This window comes from Malus sylvestris, chromosome 7 (genome assembly GCF_916048215.2).
Source record: "Malus sylvestris chromosome 7, drMalSylv7.2, whole genome shotgun sequence".
Lineage (NCBI taxonomy): Eukaryota > Viridiplantae > Streptophyta > Magnoliopsida > Rosales > Rosaceae > Malus > Malus sylvestris.
Window position 1 is genome coordinate 28677622 of NC_062266.1, and position 19134 is coordinate 28696755.

Here is a 19134-nt window from a genome sequence, read left to right on the forward strand (position 1 = left end):
GAACCTTGTCGACGGGGATGTTGTGCCTGCAAGTGATTTGAGCAGTCCCCGATTCAGCTACGGCGGAGAACTTGACAACTTCATTGCTCACAGATATCTTAAGTTTAACTGCACTTATTTATTTACCACATCATTGCATAAGTAATTATTATTTTTCAATCGCTAAACGTTTTGGTATGTGAAAAAGTAGAATACCAGTATCGCCAATGCTGCTAAGATCCTTGCAAATCGTAGCAAGCCTCTCCGGCGGCATCCTGACAGTGGCGTGGTACTCTTCTTCTGGAATCCCAAGATATTCGCCTACAGTCTGCGTTAGCTTCATCTTGAAACGGGAATTCGTATCCCGCGTCTTGATCTTCATGACAGTAAATTTTGAAAAGAAATCAGCAAATTTTTAGAAGAACCAAGCCGAGTTGCAAGGAATGAATTGCAAGTGTCATCACCTCTGCTTTTCCGTAAAGAAATCAAGTCCAATTCTTTCACACAAACTAAACTAAGCCAATCTCCGAGAACCAGCCCTGCCCGAAAACCGAGTTTGTATTACGATACCAGCAAATCCCAGAAAATAAGAAAAGAAACAGAAGGAAAGCGATTCAAGAAACTGAAAGAAAATGCAGAATATATATAAGTTGAGGTTTCCATGGACATACCAATAAAATGCAATGCGCGAATTGGAAGCAGTTGTTCTGCGCCGAAGAGATCAGAAATTTGTTACTGTTCTTGGACGGAAAAATCTTTAAGCCTGAATCTGAATGAATGCCTGTAATTTTTCTCCCTGAAATTTCTTGAATGCGGTTATTCTGTAATTTTTCTTTCCCGCCAATTATAACTAACTTTAACAAACTAGCGCTAACTGCTTCAACTGACTATTATCAACTTGGCTGTCCTCAAATAATAACTGTTTGGAGTCATTAGTATAACTGTATAATCACCATTTTCGAGACTTGTTTTGAAAATGCTTTTAAAATAATAAAAAATTCTTCTCATAATGTTTCGTAAAAAAAAAGTTAAAAGTGTTTATGGATTTAAAAGAAGCATTTTAAGTGTTTTATGAAAGACACTTGCTATGTGCTTTCAATAAAAATGTTTTTTATGAATCACTTGCATTTTTTAATTAAAAAATTCAATGTGCTTCGATTGCTCTGAGCATGAATGCTTTTTGAAAAAGCATTTCTAAAGTGTTTTTTATGAATCACTTGCATTTTTTTATTAAAAATTTCAATGTGCTTCGATTGCTCTGAGCATGAGTGCTTTTTGAAAAAGCATTTCTAAACAAGCTTTCGGAGTTATAAGACCATCACACTCAAGAATTTCTTTCTTTTGTGGGGTTGGGGAGGGAAAATAAGACGAAGATGATAGAATCTTCATATATTTGCAAAATGCCGATAAAAATGGTGACAACATGAACTTTACTGCACACAAAGTCCAGAAGAAGGTCATTTTACTAACTGCCGGACCCAGAATCACATACATGAAGCAAAACACAACAATGTGCCCAAGATTGATGAGCCGAATACAAAAGAGAAGAACCAAGTTTTCTCACTCCGCCATGGAAAAGCGTGAGGTTAAAGAGGGATGCAACACTCTTAAACAAACGAAAGCCATGTAATCGAACATTTAAATACGGAATTTATGCTTCTGGAATGGAGGCTACTGTTGCTGCTGCCGCTGCTGCTGCAGCTGCTGTGCGCTTGATTGATGCAGACTTAATAAGATGGTTGTAGCTCCCCTTCTCCTTGAAAAGCTGGGAGAAATGGTGCTTGCAGTATAAAATGCCCTCCAGGGCGGCGTAGTTTGAGGGAGTAATAGGACAGCCGCCGTGAGAACACTTGAAACACGACTTGTGGTAAGCCTGGCTCTCCACTGTCACCTGCAAAATTTTGGTTCAATAAACTCGAATTAGTTTCGTGGGATTTTTTATTTTTTGTTTCTCAAATTTGGGGTGAATGGAGGTTGGAAAGACTATAATGCGAGCAGACATGATTTACGCAACTGTCCAATTTTCGCATTGGAGATTGACTTCTAAAATGGAATACTACTCCAGGACATACTGAACATCTAGCCAAAGAACAAGCACGCGATACCCGTGATTCATATCTTTGTGCATTATACGAAAAATGTTCATTTTCTTAAAATAACCATTGCAGAGGAACTCATTTGTTTCTATAGAGGTCATGTGAAATTCATGTAACCTCGAACACCTCTGGTTATAATTAGGAAATTACAGAACATGTGCTCAACTTATATCAATGCAACGAAGTCCCAGTTCCAGCCAATTCTCTTTTGGTAAAGGGGGAAAAGAGAATAGTCGAAAGAAAAATTATCAAGAAAAGACATATCTTGGGATCCTACCTTCTCCAGTGGGTAAGCTGTTTTACCACAAGTAGCACATTTGTCTTGTGTTCCAGAAAACATGCTAGCAGCTTTGCTAGGTGACCTAGTCTGAACCAAACACAAACATTTGAGAATCAGTGTTAACACGACCCGATAGTAAGAGTACTTTGTTCACTCAAAAACTGAGTTTATAACAGCGATGTAGAAAAGTTTACCAGCTCTGGAGTTAACTTCTCAGCTGACTTTGCAGCTGCTGCAAATTAAATTTACAGAAGATTAAAACGGTAACAATAAAAACAAAAACGGTTTCACCAGGAAAAAGAGAAAGACATACGCGACTGAAAGTTCTTGTTGAAATTGCCAGTCTCCTTGAACAGTTGCTCAAAGTGAGGCTTACAGTACAGGACACCTTCCATTGAGGAATAATTGCTCAGCTGTAAAGATATATATCACAAAAGCCTTAGAAACAAGAAGAAACTTCCATAAACAACTCCATAAGTTACATATCTTAGTTGAACAGAATTCGGGTCAATGGCATGAACAAATCTCACTATTCGAGTTCTCTTTCAAACATATGCATTCACACGCCGACAATATTACAAATTAGATATTCTATGTCATTACACCCATTGGCATGATACTAACAATCCTCACAGAAAACAGAAATCCTTATCTAATTTGGTCTGAAGTATCGATAAAGCAGTAATCTTCATAATTTGCTTTGAATCAAACAAAAATGACCGAAAATCGACAACAAAGCATGAAATGAGGCAGAATTGAAGGTTGGTTTAGTACCTTCAAAGTCCCTTTGCAGTGGGTGCATTTGAAGCAAGACTTGTGGTAGGAAATCCCATCAGCAGAAAGCTCCTCCACTGGGTAAACTGTCTTTTCACAAGCCTTGCATTTCTGCTGGGTGCCAATGAAAGACATAATCCTTTCTCCTTCTAGATCTGACTCTTCTCTCTCAACCAAGATCACCACCACTCAACCTCCCGCCTGTAATGAACAGTTAAACAAAAGGAAATGGCAATCAAAATTTCTGTTTGGCTCCCGAGAAAGTAGAAGAAAGGAAATGTAAAAGCACAGTGATTCATTGACCCAGATAACGTAAAACAGTAAAGTTACAGAATTTGGCAACTTTATCAACAAATCCACAGAAGACCCACAATCCCAAATCTTTTTTCCAGCTTTCCCAGAAACCGATCTAAAACTTTTAGAACATAAGCAACTAAATTGAAAAAAATTACACATTTTTTCTTAAGATTTTTTCTTTGATCCAACCTTCAAAGGACACAAATGCAAGAACAAATGAATGGAGATCTGGCAGCAGAGATTATGAAATGAAGTCAATAAACATTCTTCAGATTCAGAAAAGCGTACCCTTTGAAGCTTTAAGGCTGACTGAGTGAAGCTAAAAAATCTCGACAAATAAAAAGGGTAGAATAAAAAAGAAAAGATTTTGAAAAATGGAAAGAGCGAGAAAAGGGAGGAGGGCAAATGGGTCCTTTTCCGTACAGAAGGAATGAAATGCCGGACGGTGAATGGCGAAGGCTTTTTGCAGGGAGCGGATGCAGCGTAGTGCAGGAAGACGACGACGACGAAATTGTCGAGATTAGAGCGTGAGAGAGACCCCTCCAAATCCGATGAGAGAGATTTTAAAGGCGTTATAAAATATAAATAAAAAGGAATAAAAATATCCGCGCTGGAAACAATTTGGTTCCACCTTGTATCGTCCAACGGCTCGATTTTACGCGGCTTTTCTCGCCCTAAGTTGCAACAACAAAGTGGTTTACAATAACTAAAAGCACTTCTAATTACATATGGCAAGAACTTTTGCGTCGTAGAAGTGCTTTTTTTTTTTATGAACCACTTGGATCATTGGGAAATACTTCTTAAAAGGCTAGTCCTTTTTATTTTTAAGTAATTAGAGGATAATTAAATGCATACTATTTGTTTTATCAAATTAAATGCATATAATCGAGGATTTGAATCGTTTCCTGAGCAATGGTCCAAATCCTCATGACCCAATAACACGAACGGGTGAATTTTGATCAAATGGTTACAAACAAATAACTTCTCTAAAAGTTATAATAATTGTAGTAATTGAATCAAAATCCAACGGTCAGTGTTATTGGGTAAGAAGGATTCGGATCCCTGCTCAAGAGAGGATACAAATCCTATAATCGAAGGTTGTGGTTGCACCAAATCATTAGCTGCTGTCTACATTTCTAAATTTAAAATTCGTTTGGAAATATGGTAATAATTATTGTGATTTTGTGATTGAGTGGATGTTTTTTTTTTAAATTTATTTATATTTAATTTTGTTCCCAACCAAAACAGAAGATAAACAAACCTACAAATTTGTGAGGAAAAAATGGCTGGACTAGTAGAAGACAAATTGGTTACCAACAAATAAAATGAAACAGACTTACAGCATTTTTTGGGTGTCAAAGGTAACGAATTTTCTATGCTTTATCTATTGCTAGGATTTTAATATTATCCAATTACGTGAACTCACACTAGGCTCAAGGTACTTTGCCTCTGGTAAGAGTTGCTTATGTTTATTCAGAGTTAAATTAATTTCTAGCTCCAGTGATTTTGAACATTTAATTTTATATTCAACGTCTGGTGGTAACAAGACTCTCGATAAATATTGCTTGTATTACAAAAAATTATTTGGCCCTTGATCAATATCCCTTATATAAGAACATTTACTCTCTTCAATTCGTTGGCTAACTCAATAGGTTCGGGTTGACATTATTAAAACTCATTTTAACTCAATGAAATAGGCAAACCAACTCACTCATATCATTCTAAGGAGGGTCGGTTGGGTTGGATGGGTTCTATGGGTTGAGATTATTTACTTTCTTTCTTATTCCTAAAGTGAGTGTCAGTGACAAATAATCTAAAATACATATTATATTAGGCTTAAATTATGTTAATTTGGTGATGTAGAATCCCTATTTGTTAATATTCAAATTTCATTTTTTAACTAAAGTATAAATAAACAAGTGTGTCTAATAACTATTAGAATTTTATGTATATGTCTATATAATGTATGTTTAAAAAATGTTGATATTTAGGTGAGTCGATTTCAATAAAGTTAATAATACTTCAACCTAACCCAGCCCATCTATTAAATGAGCAATCAGGTTTTTACTTGAAATAAAGTTTACAAACCCAACCAATTTTGGTTGGGTTGGTCAGGCTGATCGATAAACCCACTAAAATGCCTAGCCCTAACTTTAGGATAGTGATTCAAATAAAATAGCTAGCGTTCTAGATTTTAAGTGAAATTGGATGATGCTTCTCGTTCACTAAATATATTCAGTACATATTATTATAACCTTACAAAATGCTAATCACACGACCATTGATCCTAATTTGATACATTGTGAAATCTCAGTGTTAAAAATGATGACCTTTAATGAGTCGGATACGCCTGGTGATGGAGACGGCACGCGCTTGAACTGCATGATGAACATAGGACTCACCAAAATGATGACCTTTAATTACCTCAAACCATGATAACCATAATTCGGTCCGGTACGCTGCGTTTCGAAGGTGGCTTGTCAACGCCATGCCGTTTCCGGAACAACCCCCAAAACGACGTCAAACACCCCCTTGTCCCCCATAGTTCATAAAACAGAAGCGAGAGCACGGCGAGTTGAGAGCTCAGACGGCAGGCGGACCGAGTCAGACCGAGTCAGAAATGTCGGAATCGTTCTCAACACTCTACGAGCTACTCATCCAGTAAGTTCCACAGCTCTCTCCTTCTCCTATTTTTTTATATTATTTTTCTCTAATTTCTAGTAATTTTTTTAGATTATCGGATTCAATCTCCAAATCTCTGAGCAAAGCGCCGGACACTCCGCCGGACGACGGCGGCGTCTCCTCGAAAACCTTACTGGATGCTCTCCTCCCTCGCAAGCAACCGCCACGAAGCCCTAACATCGACGGTGCTCAGCTCCACACCTCAATCAGGGACTTCGCTCTCGCCTGCGCCGTACTCTCTGCCTCTCAGTCCTCGGCCCACGACCTCCTCTCATGGATCCCCAAGGACCTCTCAGCCGCTGCGGACTCGGCCTTTCGCAAGCTTTCGGAAGCTTATTTAATGGCTTACAGCGAAAAGAACAGTAAGACGATAGCTGAATTGGGTTTGAATTGCGGTTCGGTTCCTGAGGAGAAGAAGTTGGTGATAGAATTGACGCCGGAGGTTCTTCCCTTGTTGAAGAGCAGAATTAAAGAGAGCTCCATCGATAAATCGGAGGATTGCGATGAGTTCTCGGCTGCATCGGCCAGGGTTCCGGTTGGGTTTGCCATTGTGGCTGCTTATCAGTTTAGGTGGTTTGTTACACAGGTGTGAGCTCATACGTGTGTGTATATATATATGTATGTATCTGTTCTTTTTGAGATGTTGAATTAAAATTTGGTGGCTTGTTAGTTATTGTTAATGATATGATCTGTGTGTTGTTGTTTTGTAGATTGATTATCCTCATTTGGGGAAGTTGTCTAATTTGGTTATTCCTTGTGCATTGACGGCTCTCGATCACTGGTCCGCTGAGATCAAAGTATGTTTTTTTATAGTTGTTCAGCTTCCGGTTTTGTTGGGTTTGAACTGCGATGAATCACTTTCTGTGTAATGTAGCAAATGTATTGTGTTAAAGGCTGGTTTGGTATTGCTGTACTTTGAAAAAAAGCTGCTGTGAGAATAAGCGGCTGAGCTGTGAAAATAAGCGGCTGTGAAATAAATCAGCATAGTGTTTGGTAAACTTTTTTGTACAAGTGCTTTTGGAAAAAAAAGCAGTCTGATAGGATCTTTTCATTAAAGGAGCATTGTAGCTCCATGTGCTTTGAAAAAAGCCAGTTTTCCAAAGCTGCAAATAGCAGCTTCAGCTTTTTCCTTTGATTTCAGCTTATTCTCACAGCAGCTTCCAAAATAAACATTTTTTTTTTCAGTTTACCAAACACCTAAAACCCTCACAGCTTTTTTTCATGGGTGCTTTTTTTTTAAGCACCTCACTCCCAAACCATCCCTAAGGCAGACGGATGATGCTCATCCTCCATGCTTTGTTTCAGGGGCAGGGCATGATTAGCTTCATACATATTGCGAAAAACGTGAATGCTGCCGAACTTGGTTGGTTTCAAGATGTGATCCTTGATGCATGCTGCCAGAATATTGCTTCTAGTGATGAAATATGGGAACTTGTGGTCGAGATGTCGGTGCTTATTGTGACTTGTACCCAGCAAAGTAATCCTCGTAGTCCATGGTATTCTTGTTTGTCTCTGTGCTTTATGTTCATTACGCTTTTTACTTTCTGTGGATGTTGTTTTAAAATTGAAGGAACGATATGGAGGTTTGTAGTTAAAACTTTTACTGGACACAGCAACATCTACATAATACACTGATTGCATATTTTATCACATTCTTAATACCCTTCCCGATATATTCCATAGGTTTGATAAGATGCTAAATGAGATGTTAAGTCACCTGGAGCGCCAATCTAGGAACAAGGAACGCCGTGTTGCATGGCTTCGTCATATAGAGCCACTTTTTAATGGTGTGGGTCTGGTGTTACTAGCTCATTTCAGGCGCATTTTCCCTCTTTTCTTTAAGTGGATGCATGCTGATGATGACGAGACTGTTTTACTGGTGAGATTATCTTCCCACTCGAGTGATATCCTCTTGTATGTGTGTGTGTGTGTAGTGAGATATGGTTTCATGCTATCGTTGGTTAATAAATCAGATTTTAGCGCCTAGGCTAGGTGGCATGCTCAATACTTAATCTACACTACCACAAGTTCTGGAGACATGGCATCTCCAGATGATCGTTTCCTCATGCGTAGGCTATGAATTGTTATGTCAACATCAATAATTTCTACCATAGTTTTGAAATTATTTTGCTTTTGCTTTTTGCAGGTTCTCAAACAGATTGAAACAGTTATAAAATTAACATGGGTTAGGAACACACAGTATGTGGAAAGGTAACTTGATTGAATTTGTATGCAACTTCGGTGTTTTATTGACTTGTATTTTCAGCATGTCAAACCTTTGCTTCAGGACCTACTCCACTTCCAGATTGCACCCGCACCCATTTCGTCTTCTGAGTTTTTTATAGGAGGAATCCTTTATTTTGTATTATTACGTCATTGCTTGGTTTCAGGTTGGTGGACGAACTTGCTGTTTTGTACAAAGAAGCAGCATTGAAAAGGTCCCGTGAAGGAATTAGAGATGTTGTTATTCGGATACTGATCCTGCTCCACCAGTAAGGATTATTCCTTCTCCTCGTATTTATATGGCAATTGTATGAACCTACTCCTTTATTATTGTTTGTTCATTCTAACCCCGTTCCTGTAATTCCCAGATGCAAAGGAGTGCAGTTCGAAGCAGCCTGGGGAAAGCACAGAGATGATCCAAACTTAGCGACCATTGGTCCCAGTTTCGGTGCCAGTTTAGGTGAACGAAAAGCAACGGTAAATTAACCATCATGCAGCATATATGCAATAATGTAGCCATGCCTTGTAGGCTACTTAATCCATATTTGGTAGTCAGTAACTTGAAAATATTAGCACATAATTTGGGTAGGACGGCCTTTAAGTATCAGCGGTTTCCTGTTCTGCTATTCTGTCAGCTGTTCATCTAAATTCCTGTCTAGAGGATTAAACCGAGAAAGTTCTCATGTTTATACTCCTTGGTGTTTGTAATGCAGGTTGTCCAATTACCGTATGCGGAAAGAGTTTAGTCTCGCGAAGGAGTTTATGTGCAGATGTAAATATGACTCTTGATTACGAATCATTCTCTTTTGAACTCAGATACCGGAATTTCCGCCATATTAATCGTCTTCCGGGCTCCGACCGATGATGCTACCATGTACTCACGTTAAATGCAGTAAAGAAACAATGCTAATTCCACGCTATAGCTCATAACGATATTATGTAAGCTCAAGAGAGCGTGAACGCATATTGATACTGGGCTTGGGCCGAGCTTCGGAAGCAAGCCCAGTGTTCACCTTCGCAAATCACGTGGCGTACGACACTGACTAACAGCCTTTTCTCAGCTAAACAACACCCAGTGCGCACTACGCACCCCCCTTAAATCCCATTTCCCGCGCCAAACCTCCTCTGCTCGAACAGCTTTAACAAACTAACAACCACGCCTTCCTCTCTCTCTTGATTTCAAACCCCCAGAAAACTCCCTCCAAATTCCAGAAAGCTCCAAGAAACCATGGCGGCGGACTTCTTGGTCTCCCTCGCCGCCATCCTCTTCATCCTCTCTCTCCTTCCCGGGAGCACCTCTCTTCCCACCACCGTTGGAGCCACCTACTCCGCAAGCACTGTCGCCACTTACGGCACCCCTCCCGCGCCCGACTGCGTGGCCCGCGCCGTTTCCTCACTCGGCCTCTCCGCGCTCCGACTCGACGCCTCCGACCCAGCCATGATCCGCGCCTTCCTCTACTCCAACACCTCCCTCCTCCTCACCATCCCCAACCAGCTCGTCCCGCCGCTCGCCGCCAACCGCTCCAACGCCCTCCGCTGGCTCTACATCCACGTCATCCCCTTCTACCCCCGCACCAACATTGGCACCATCTCCGTCGGCAACGACCTCCTCGAGTCCTCCCCAGACTTCTTCACCTTCCTCCTTCCCGCCATCCGCAACCTCCGCCTCTCCCTCCAAGATCTCGGCATCCACAGGATCTCCGTCTCCACCACCTTCTCTTTCATAAACGTCATCACCACGGCGTTCCCGCCTTCCAACGCCCAGTTCCAAGAACCGGCCGTCTACACCGTCATCAGACCCCTCCTCCAGTTCCTCCGCGACACCAATTCGTCGTTCTTGATCAACCTCTACCCCTACAACCTCTACAAGATGCGCAGTGAGATCCCGATTGGGTTCCCCCTATTTCAGGAGCACCCATTCGGATTCCGAGACGACCTTACCACCGGCGTCCGGTACCGGAACCTCTTCGACATGATGGTCGACGCCGTCATCAGCGCCATGGCGGTCGCAGGATACGAGAACATTCCGGTGATCGTGACCGAGACTGGGTGGCCCAGCTACAGCACCGACCCGGCCGAAATCGACGCCAACCCGGTTTACGCCGAGATGTACATCAAGGGGCTTCTGTTTCATCTGAGGTCCGGAAAGGGAACGCCGCTGAGAAGAGAAGGGGTTGCGGAGACGTACATTTACGAGCTGCTCGATAAGCAAGTGAGGCAGGGGCGCAATTGGGGGATTCTTTACCCAAATTTGACCAGCAAGTATAAGGAGATTCAGTATTCTGGGTCCGATTGCGGAGGACTCTTTGATATCTTGATCATGGCGGTTGGGCAATTCTTGGTGTTTGCATTACTTGCCTGGTAATGTTGCTTTTCCGACTCAGTTGCTTAATTTCATTACTGGGTAGCTCGATTTGTTGATTCTTGGAGGATTCTTAGAGATCTTTGATCAGTAGAGTGGACTGTGGATTGGGTTCAATTAGTTGCTTTGATTAGTAGGTGATTAGCACAGTTTTCGATTCATGGAGGTGGCAACCTGCAAGTTGGGGCTCATTTATCAATTGGGTTTATGAAGAAACTGCTGCTAATTACTTGGTTAGTAATTTTGATTCATGGAGATGGTGTTTGGGGCTACAATTTGTTCAGTTTGGGGTTGCTGCTCAAAGGAATTACTGTTTAGTGTACTCTGTGAGTAGGGTATTTTGTGTAGAAAATAGTGTTTGTGATGAAAGACAATTGAACTACTAGTTCATCTTGTGCTAAGCAGGTTTTAGTGGATTTTTTTGCTGAGAAAATGCATGGTTTGGAGCTTACTTTTTTTTTTACTAATATTCTTAATTTCACTTGGATATTTGGATGGTCTTAATTTAAGCTCAATGTTGAAAGTTACCATCTTGCTTGGCTGCAATGTTTAATCGACAATTCGTACTGGGATGTTGCGAGTTTGTGCTTTAGTTTCTTGTGCAGTGATTGAATTCTGCAGATGAAATTAGTTTCTGCAGATTGAATTGGATTGGGTATTTGGGAGTATTAAGTTCTGCAGATTTAATCCTGTAAAGTTTACAATTTTACTTCCCAATTTGGAAGTAGAAGTAGTGGAAGCATACATTTTTACTGCCCCAATATGGTATAGAAGTGGTAGGAAGCATTGTGAACTCCTAAATCAATTTTCTCATGCTAGTAGGGTTAAGTTTTGAGCTAGTAAGACCCTAATTAGTTTAGTTTGGCAGAAAATGGAAGGTTAAATTTTAGTGGTATTGTGGTGATTGATTAGTAAGACCAATGTAGGTAATTAAAAAAGAAAAAGTATTCGAAATGATCATCACACAATCATGAAATGTAACAGTAAAATACAATTATGCAACAACTATAATATGATGAAACTATCATACTAAATTTGGTACACACAAAAGTGGTATTGGTATTTGTAATGTATCATTGTAACTCCCTAGTAGGGGTCGCAGGGGTCGTGTTTGGGTTTATCCATTTACATGCGAGTGTGTTCATGTAAACACACTTGCGGATTGACAAATGATAAACACACACCGTTTTCCCTTTATGCACGCCCTTATTTAATCATGATTGTTATTTTTGGTTAATTTATTTAATTCGATGGTCAAAAATAAAGAGAGACATGCAAGGTGAAAAAAAATTTGAAAAAAATCAGCACTCTTGTGAACTAACATGCAAAACAATATGAAAACACAATAGTACAATATCTCATTCTATTCTTGGTATTCTTCTTCACTTGTAGAGAGATCTTATGTTTGATTATCACCAACAACGAAGTTGAACCGCATTATTATGACAATATAAGATGTAGCCCACTTGCCCACCCCTTATTGTAAAGTCTCTATCATTTGTTCAAAAAAAAAAAAAAAAGGAAATTTTATTTAGACCCATTTATCTTTTTTCTACACCCAACTTATTATTTTTTATCTTGAAATTCCAAATGTGCCCAATAATTCTCTTTCTACACCCAACAAGAACAAGAACAAAAAGAAAATAATAATAATTTAGCAATAAGCAACTCTAGCCACCCTATCTCTTCAAACCTCAACCACCCAGTTTTTAACCTCCCCAACTCCCCACCGCCACCTCCCTTACCACCCACAACAATTTAGAAATTAGAAAATTATTCCCAACAACCCACGATTAAAAAACCCAAAAGAAACATGTCAATATTTTTTATTTTTTTTGAAAATATTAATGGTATTATTAACATATGGTCCAACACAATTCGACATGTCGACAATTTTGGCATAATTCGGACATGTTAGAAAGACTGCATGGAAGAGAGAGTTATTGTGTGGCCGGCGAAAGGTCGGGAAAGGGACATTGATGACTGAGATCTTTAGGGGGTTTATTGTGGGTGATAAGAAGATGGCGGTGGGAGGTTGGGGAGGGGTAGAAATTGGGGGTGGTTAGGGCCGGTTTGGAGTGATGGCATGGCTCGAGTTTTCTAGTGTTGGAATTTTATATTTTATATTTTATATTTTTGTTCTTTTTCATTATGGGTGAAAGAAGAAAATTGTTGGGCAGATTCGGAATTTCAAGGTTAAAAACTATAAGTTGGGTGCAGAAAGAGGATAAATAAGTCTGAATAAAATTTCCCAAACAAAATAGATAGCGGGTGGTTTCACCATGACAATTAATCATTCTAACAGTCAACCCTTTTAAAGGCTAAAAAAACTTCGAGAAACATTTCAGCCTCTTCCATTTTACCAGGACAAAAAATCCAACCTATTTTCACCCCCAAAAATTTAAAGATGAGCAAATTCCCCAAAAATCCAAAAAGGAGATGGCCGATTTCGAAAAGAGGGGCCTGAAAAAGAATGGGCATAGTGGGCTGACCATGAGAATTGATGTTACGAAACCCAAAAGAGCAAAATAAATTATTGTGCGCCGTCGATTTCACGTTTCAGAAACACTCGAGGGAGTGAGAGGGAGAGAGAGGGGGAGAGCTTCTGCTTTTTCGTCGTCGTCGTCTTCTTCTTTAAGTAGGAATTCCGACCCCTCTTTAAGTCCCAGGTATGAACTTATCTCCCCTGTTTCAATTTCGTTTCGATTTTTTAATATTTTGTTAGCATGCAAACCATTGTAGATTCTCGGAGATCGTTTCAAATGCGAATTTTGTGTGGGTGGGTGTGAAGTGTATAGATATATAGATATATAGATATTGTTTTAAACTTATGCTTCCTGTCTAAACACTGTAATTGCATCAAATGGGTATTTATTTATTTATTTGCAGGAATTTCAATTGCATTTCCAGTATTTCATTTTTTGTTTTCTGCTTATTATTATGTTTTTATGCTTTTGTTTTGTGTATTTAGCTGCACAATATAAAGTTAGAAACTTTAATTATGAATTTAATGGGCATACATTTTCCCTCTGAATCCTTAATACTCATTGAAGTTAACAACACCAAAATCAACTGTAAATTATGTTGTTTTGAGATGATGGGTATCATGTTGATGCCTATGAAAAATGGCAGAGAAATTGGAATTGATAAGGGATGTATAGCTCATCAAGATCAAAAGCCACCTGGACTCCGGGGCACCGGAAAATATTCTTTGATCTTTGTCTGGAAGAGGTGGACAAAGGGAATAAGCCCGGTACACACTTTACTAAGGAGGGTTGGAGGAATCTCATCCAAGGGTTCTACGAGCAGACGGGTTTAAGGTACACCAAGAAGCAAATGAAGAACCACTGGGATTTCACCAAGAAGCAATGGAAAGTTTGGGTTAAGCTCATTGCTGAGAGTGATATGAAGTGGGATCCTACGACCAATCAATTCGGTGCTAGTGCAGAAGAATGGGCTTACTACATACAGGTAATGCTAGTTTACTCACAGCAGCTAATGTTTTGCATTCGAAGAGCGATGCTATAGAGGTTTTTCGTGAATTCAGTTTGTAACTGCGAGGGCTTTGTCTCAGGTGAACCCCGAAGCTGCACAGTTTCAGCATAAAGAAATCCCGTGCCCTGACCTTTTGGAAATCCTTTTTGTTGGCACTACGGATTCTGGGGACATGGAGCCTTGTGATTCTCAGAGGAGGCAAAGCACTAGCTCGGACAACTCCTTTCTGCACTCGGAAGAACAAGATTTGGTGACTGTGGAGCTGGGGGAGGAGCATCTTTCAAACGCGATTCCATTAAGGAGTTACGTGGCTCAGTCCGAACACCGTCTAACAACTGCAAGTGAGCAAAGCATATCTAGCTCATCCCATTCAAAGGCAAAGGCGGTTTGGTCGCCTGCATCCCACGGTGTATTTATCGATCTATGTCTTGAAGAGACATTGAAAGGGAACAAACCCGGGACACATTTTACCAGGGACGCTTGGAGGACTCTCGTCGAATCATTTCACCAAAAAACTGGCCTTATGTACGACAGGTTGCAGTTGAAGAATCACTGGGATGTCACCAAGGAACAATGGAGAATATGGTGTAAGCTAATTGGCACAACTAGTATGGCTTGGAATCCGAACACCAGACGGTTTGGAGCAAGTGATGAAGATTGGGCCAATTACTTAGAGGTATGGTATGATATACAACTGCCGGTAACTATTTCTACATAGATGTAAACTAGGAAGATTATGAATGATTTCGGGTTGTTAAAGCATGGTGGTTTTTGTTTTATCACAGACCGACCCCGAAGCTGCTTCATTCCGCTTTAAGGAACCTCAATGCGCTGACAAACTGGAAGCCATATTTGACGGAACAACAGATACCGGAGAGACAGAGCCTCCTGCCAGGCGGAGGAAGTACAACGATAACTTGAGTACATCCGTTTTGCATATAGAAGACGGAGGCATAGCGAATCAAGAGGAGAACAACGTTGAGCAACTTGATGCCGTAACAGTTGCTTTTGCACAAGGCAAGCCCACTTATAGCATTGGGGAGTGCATCAACTGTCTTGATGCCATGGAGGAAGTAGAACAAGGAAGTGATCTCTATTTGTTTGCATTAGATGTATTCCTGAAAAAGGAATACAGGGAAATATTTCTTCTACTGAAAAGGCCTAGTGTGAGGATTGCTTGGTTGCGGCGGCTGCAATCCGTCGGTCCGCCATTGTTTTAGGATGCTTCTTGTCTCTTGGAATTCTCTTGTTCTTTGATCTTATCATCATTATCTTGTTTTTGCCTGTCACTCGATTAAGTGCACATATTTAGGCAAACTTAAGCAACAGATGAAGAATGATTACCAATAATTATACCACTAATGATACCGAAATTTCTTTACAGCAGAAAACTCAAAGAAGAACTGATGCTATTTACATGGCTGCACTGATTTCGGGTAAAAAAAATCTGCTGAAAAAACTATACGGGCATGGAAGAAAAAATCTATTTCGGTCTATAAGGGAGAGCGCACCTGCTCTAGCCAATGTGGTAACGCCTGCGTCTACACTTATGTCCTCAATTCGATGTTGAAAAATTGTAATAAATTGGGTTTGGAAGCTTGAAAATCCGCTCTCCTGAAAACGGACCTCTTAGAGCATCCATGTGACTGCTAATGGAAGCTATTATGCGGAAGCCTTCTCTCTGCATTGCATCCCTTCGTTTCGAGAAGTAGTCACGGCTCTCCATATGCAATTCATCTTCCGATCTGCCGAAAACAGAACGGCGAATCGGAACTCGGAAACATCCAACTAATTTTACCTAAAAGACTTTAGAAAGAAAGCGGGATATGCATAGTAACAAATACCTCATTGTCAATGTAGACCAAGCTCTAAACCCTGCAGATATAAGATCCTCTATGGAGGAATTCCGCTCCGCCTCCGGCTTTCTTGATAGCAGAATCAAGGGCCAACCGCTAGCATGAAGCTCCATGTATAATCTCAGAATAAACCTGTGCTTCAGATGCTTTGCCTCTTCCACACAATCACTACAACCATACTGATCATATCTGTGCATAAGGAAACAGGATAACATGAAAGCCGGAACTATGCAAGAACGAATGCTTAAAGAACTAAAAGGAGATTAAATTACTGGGGCAGTGGCAAATTACTGTGCCGAGGATTTGAAGAACGAATGTCATCTATGTCGATCAAGACCACGTCCAGACCATCGTGTGCTGGGGTAATGCTGCTGAAATAATTCTGAATCATTGACATGGTAGAATTTAAATCTCTTACATATTGACCTTCTTTGATGTACTGAAGGGCAACAACCCTGCACATTGAAGGGAAGCGATCTGCTTCACCGTTAAGTTCCATATGCAAGGACAAGATCTGGCAGTGATTGTAATCGAAACTTGGGTTATGAGTCTCAACGATTCCATGACTCCTATTTTCGCAAGACTGCAGCATTACAGTCAGTGCAATCAGCAAGGCGATTAATAAGAGCCCAACAGTTATAAGTGCGCCAATGAAGATTGTCGTAGCAAAAGACGACATGTAGAATCCTGTCTCCATGGCATAACTGCTTGCCCTTTCTGTGATCATGGAATGGTAGAATATCAATAGTTAATTAATTAAGGTCAGCATACTTCTGATTACATGAACCAAGGTGTCGGGGCTCGTTTGGTGCCTAGGGTTGAATTGAATAACTCATATGTCATACGTTTCTTCCTCCAACATACACTAAATCTAGTGATCTTAGACACCAAACGAGGCCCAAAGGTATAACATTTCACTGGTGTACCACAACACTGTCAAGATCTTGGATTTTTATTAAATCTTTTGACATCCTTCTAACAAAAGCACTTCTAGAAAAAATTCTTACGAGCAGAAATGCTTCCTACTATCTGCATAATGTCATCACATACCTGAACCTTCGCTCGAGAGACTCTCCGGGGAGTACTCCCGCTCCATATGACGGCCATAGGCAGACATTTAAGATCCAAGACCAATGACCAGCTCAATTAATCTGCAAAACAAATCCAGGTCCCTTCCTGTTCCTAGAAGGGTCACCTGCAATTTACAAAAGTTACATCAAACATCATGGCAACAGCTGAACTATCACAGTATTCGGCTAAAACACCCCGAAAAACGCTAAATTTACAAGAGAAACCTCATTTTCTGAATCTAAATACTTCAAATTTCAGATGCACCCTTTAAAGCTTTGTCCATTGTTCAGTTGAATCTCATCATATTCTAAAATCCACCGATCAATTAAGAACTATATCCAGTTTAAACCAAACCCAATTAAAAAAAAACACCAATTTCATGAACACTACAACAAAGAATATACATAAAAAATCATGAATTGGGTTAAATCCATGTGATTGCATAATGGTTAATCAGATCATTAGAAAGTAAATCAGATGATATTTAATTTAATAACCGAAGCTGCAGGGGGGAGAGGGAGAGAGAGAGAGAGAGAGAGAGAGAGAGAGAGAGAGAGAGAGAGAGAGAGTACCTGAGAGTGAGAGATACATTGGGTTGGAGATATGGAAATCTGGAAAGATGGATTGGAGAGTTTGTGTGAAACAAGGCAGTGGCAGTGGGATTATGGAGCCCTCTGGTTCTCTTGTGTTCTCGTAGGGGAGAGAGACATACAGAAGTTTCCGTTCTACAGAGTAGCAATCATCATGATTCCTGATCGTGATTTTACAGGTCCCACGGCCACATGGCCAGTTATGCAGACACATATTATTATCTCTGACACTGTTACAAACTCTTCTTTTTCAACTGTCGTATGAATTATTTCAAACAAAAAACACTTTACTACGTGCACTTCTGTGCTGTAAGGTCAAATATAATTAACTATCAAAATTTTTTATTTACAAGTTGCAAGTGAAGAAAAATAACATTAGATTTTATTTCTAGTGGTAAAAAGAAAGCAAATTTAATTGGTGTAGTTCTTCTAACCATTAATAATGTTGCCACAAGCACTACTATCTAGTGTATACTGATACTTTCCATTAAGTTGTTAATTAGAAATCTCATGTTCAACTCTTAGAAATGATGAGTTACCTAATTATAGTTGGCCGGATCTCATCTTCTCATTATTCATTGTCTGAAAAAAATGATGATGTCGATAAACAAAACAATTTATCGTCAATTTTATTTGGAAACATGTAAGAAAATGTTGTGAAAATCATATTATTTATACCACATCATACCTCCACTCGAATTTTAAAGTTTAAATTTGAGTTTTGAGTCTAAAACCTTGAATTGAATAATGAAAAAGTTAAATTTTGTGTTATCTATATATGACTTTTGTTGGCAAGGATGATTGAGATATATTATGGGAAATTGAAATCATAATCTTTTGTGGTTGTGGGCCAATTAAGTAGAATTTGCTACCAACTCTTTAAGTAATTAATTAATTTTAATCAATGGTTTTGGTTCCATAATCATCATTAAAAAGATGCATTTGCCCTCTGATGTTGCAGTTTGGAAACTTTATTTTAAATATTATCTAAACTACCTATTAATAGAACTTTATTTTGTCAACCAAAATTTTAAGAAATTTACCATTCTAACTCGCTTCTAAAACTGAACGAAAATAAAAAATATGAGCAATTTAGTAATTACAGGCACCATTTAGTTATTTATACATCAACTTCACAACCATTTAAACATAACATGTCTTATTTAGAAATTAAAATTTAAATAAATTAAGTAAAAATAAAAAATATGCCACGTTAATAGAAATTGCCCAATCATTGTCCTATTTTTTACAACTGTTTTTTTTTAAAGATTTAAAAAACTAATCTTTTCTAACAAAGAATAAAAATTAATCACACTCTTAATAAAAACACTTCTATTACTTCGCGGCCAAGTCAACCGTCTTGGTCAGTTCCTCTGTTGCTCCAACATATTAGTGTAATTGGTTAATTTTCTTCCCTCGGTTACTTTCT

At 39.5% G+C, this 19134-nt stretch overlaps 6 protein-coding genes across 11 annotated transcripts in view; 3 read left to right on the forward strand and 3 right to left on the reverse strand.

Annotated features, from left to right (window-relative positions):
- LOC126629547 (uncharacterized) overlaps window positions 1–19134 on the reverse strand; it is a 99236-nt gene that overhangs the window by 22297 nt on the left and 57805 nt on the right. The window lies entirely within an intron of this gene.
- Window positions 1425–4055, reverse strand: LOC126629544 (LIM domain-containing protein WLIM2b). Of its 3 annotated transcripts, none has more exons than XM_050299622.1 (6): window positions 3616–4055; window positions 3130–3330; window positions 2669–2768; window positions 2550–2587; window positions 2353–2442; window positions 1425–1870 (listed from the first exon to the last, which is right to left on the reverse strand). In XM_050299622.1, exons 2-6 carry the CDS (start codon window positions 3262–3264, stop codon window positions 1631–1633), a joined length of 603 nt encoding a protein of 200 aa, XP_050155579.1. In that variant the 5' UTR covers window positions 3265–3330; window positions 3616–4055; the 3' UTR covers window positions 1425–1630. The 3 variants fall into 3 exon arrangements, with proteins under 3 accessions (XP_050155579.1, XP_050155580.1, XP_050155578.1); XM_050299623.1 differs by having other exon boundaries at window positions 2550–2584; window positions 3715–4049; XM_050299621.1 differs by having other exon boundaries at window positions 3715–4049.
- LOC126629536 (uncharacterized protein At2g39910) lies at window positions 5861–9251 on the forward strand. Its single transcript, XM_050299610.1, has 9 exons — window positions 5861–6087; window positions 6160–6694; window positions 6819–6905; window positions 7414–7604; window positions 7792–7987; window positions 8255–8319; window positions 8499–8600; window positions 8700–8808; window positions 9045–9251. The coding sequence occupies exons 1-9, from the start codon at window positions 6047–6049 to the stop codon at window positions 9075–9077; spliced, it is 1359 nt and encodes a 452-aa protein (XP_050155567.1). The 5' UTR covers window positions 5861–6046; the 3' UTR covers window positions 9078–9251.
- On the forward strand, window positions 9388–11126 carry LOC126629540 (glucan endo-1,3-beta-glucosidase 3-like). The gene has a single exon (XM_050299615.1). It carries the CDS (start codon window positions 9560–9562, stop codon window positions 10694–10696), a length of 1137 nt encoding a protein of 378 aa, XP_050155572.1. The 5' UTR covers window positions 9388–9559; the 3' UTR covers window positions 10697–11126.
- On the forward strand, window positions 13030–15477 carry LOC126629537 (L10-interacting MYB domain-containing protein-like). Of its 2 annotated transcripts, none has more exons than XM_050299612.1 (4): window positions 13030–13362; window positions 13436–14164; window positions 14268–14864; window positions 14974–15477. In XM_050299612.1, exons 2-4 carry the CDS (start codon window positions 13847–13849, stop codon window positions 15406–15408), a joined length of 1350 nt encoding a protein of 449 aa, XP_050155569.1. In that variant the 5' UTR covers window positions 13030–13362; window positions 13436–13846; the 3' UTR covers window positions 15409–15477. The 2 variants fall into 2 exon arrangements, with proteins under 2 accessions (XP_050155569.1, XP_050155568.1); XM_050299611.1 differs by having other exon boundaries at window positions 13826–14164.
- Window positions 15180–17877, reverse strand: LOC126629542 (uncharacterized protein At2g39920). 3 transcript variants are annotated; one of them, XM_050299618.1, is made up of 6 exons: window positions 17688–17877; window positions 17095–17239; window positions 16317–16761; window positions 16033–16233; window positions 15700–15933; window positions 15180–15471 (listed from the first exon to the last, which is right to left on the reverse strand). In XM_050299618.1, the coding sequence occupies exons 2-5, from the start codon at window positions 17159–17161 to the stop codon at window positions 15744–15746; spliced, it is 903 nt and encodes a 300-aa protein (XP_050155575.1). In that variant the 5' UTR covers window positions 17162–17239; window positions 17688–17877; the 3' UTR covers window positions 15180–15471; window positions 15700–15743. The 3 variants fall into 3 exon arrangements, with proteins under 3 accessions (XP_050155575.1, XP_050155574.1, XP_050155576.1); XM_050299617.1 differs by lacking the exon at window positions 15180–15471 and having other exon boundaries at window positions 15526–15933; XM_050299619.1 differs by lacking the exons at window positions 15180–15471; window positions 17688–17877 and having other exon boundaries at window positions 15526–15933; window positions 16317–16627; window positions 17095–17229.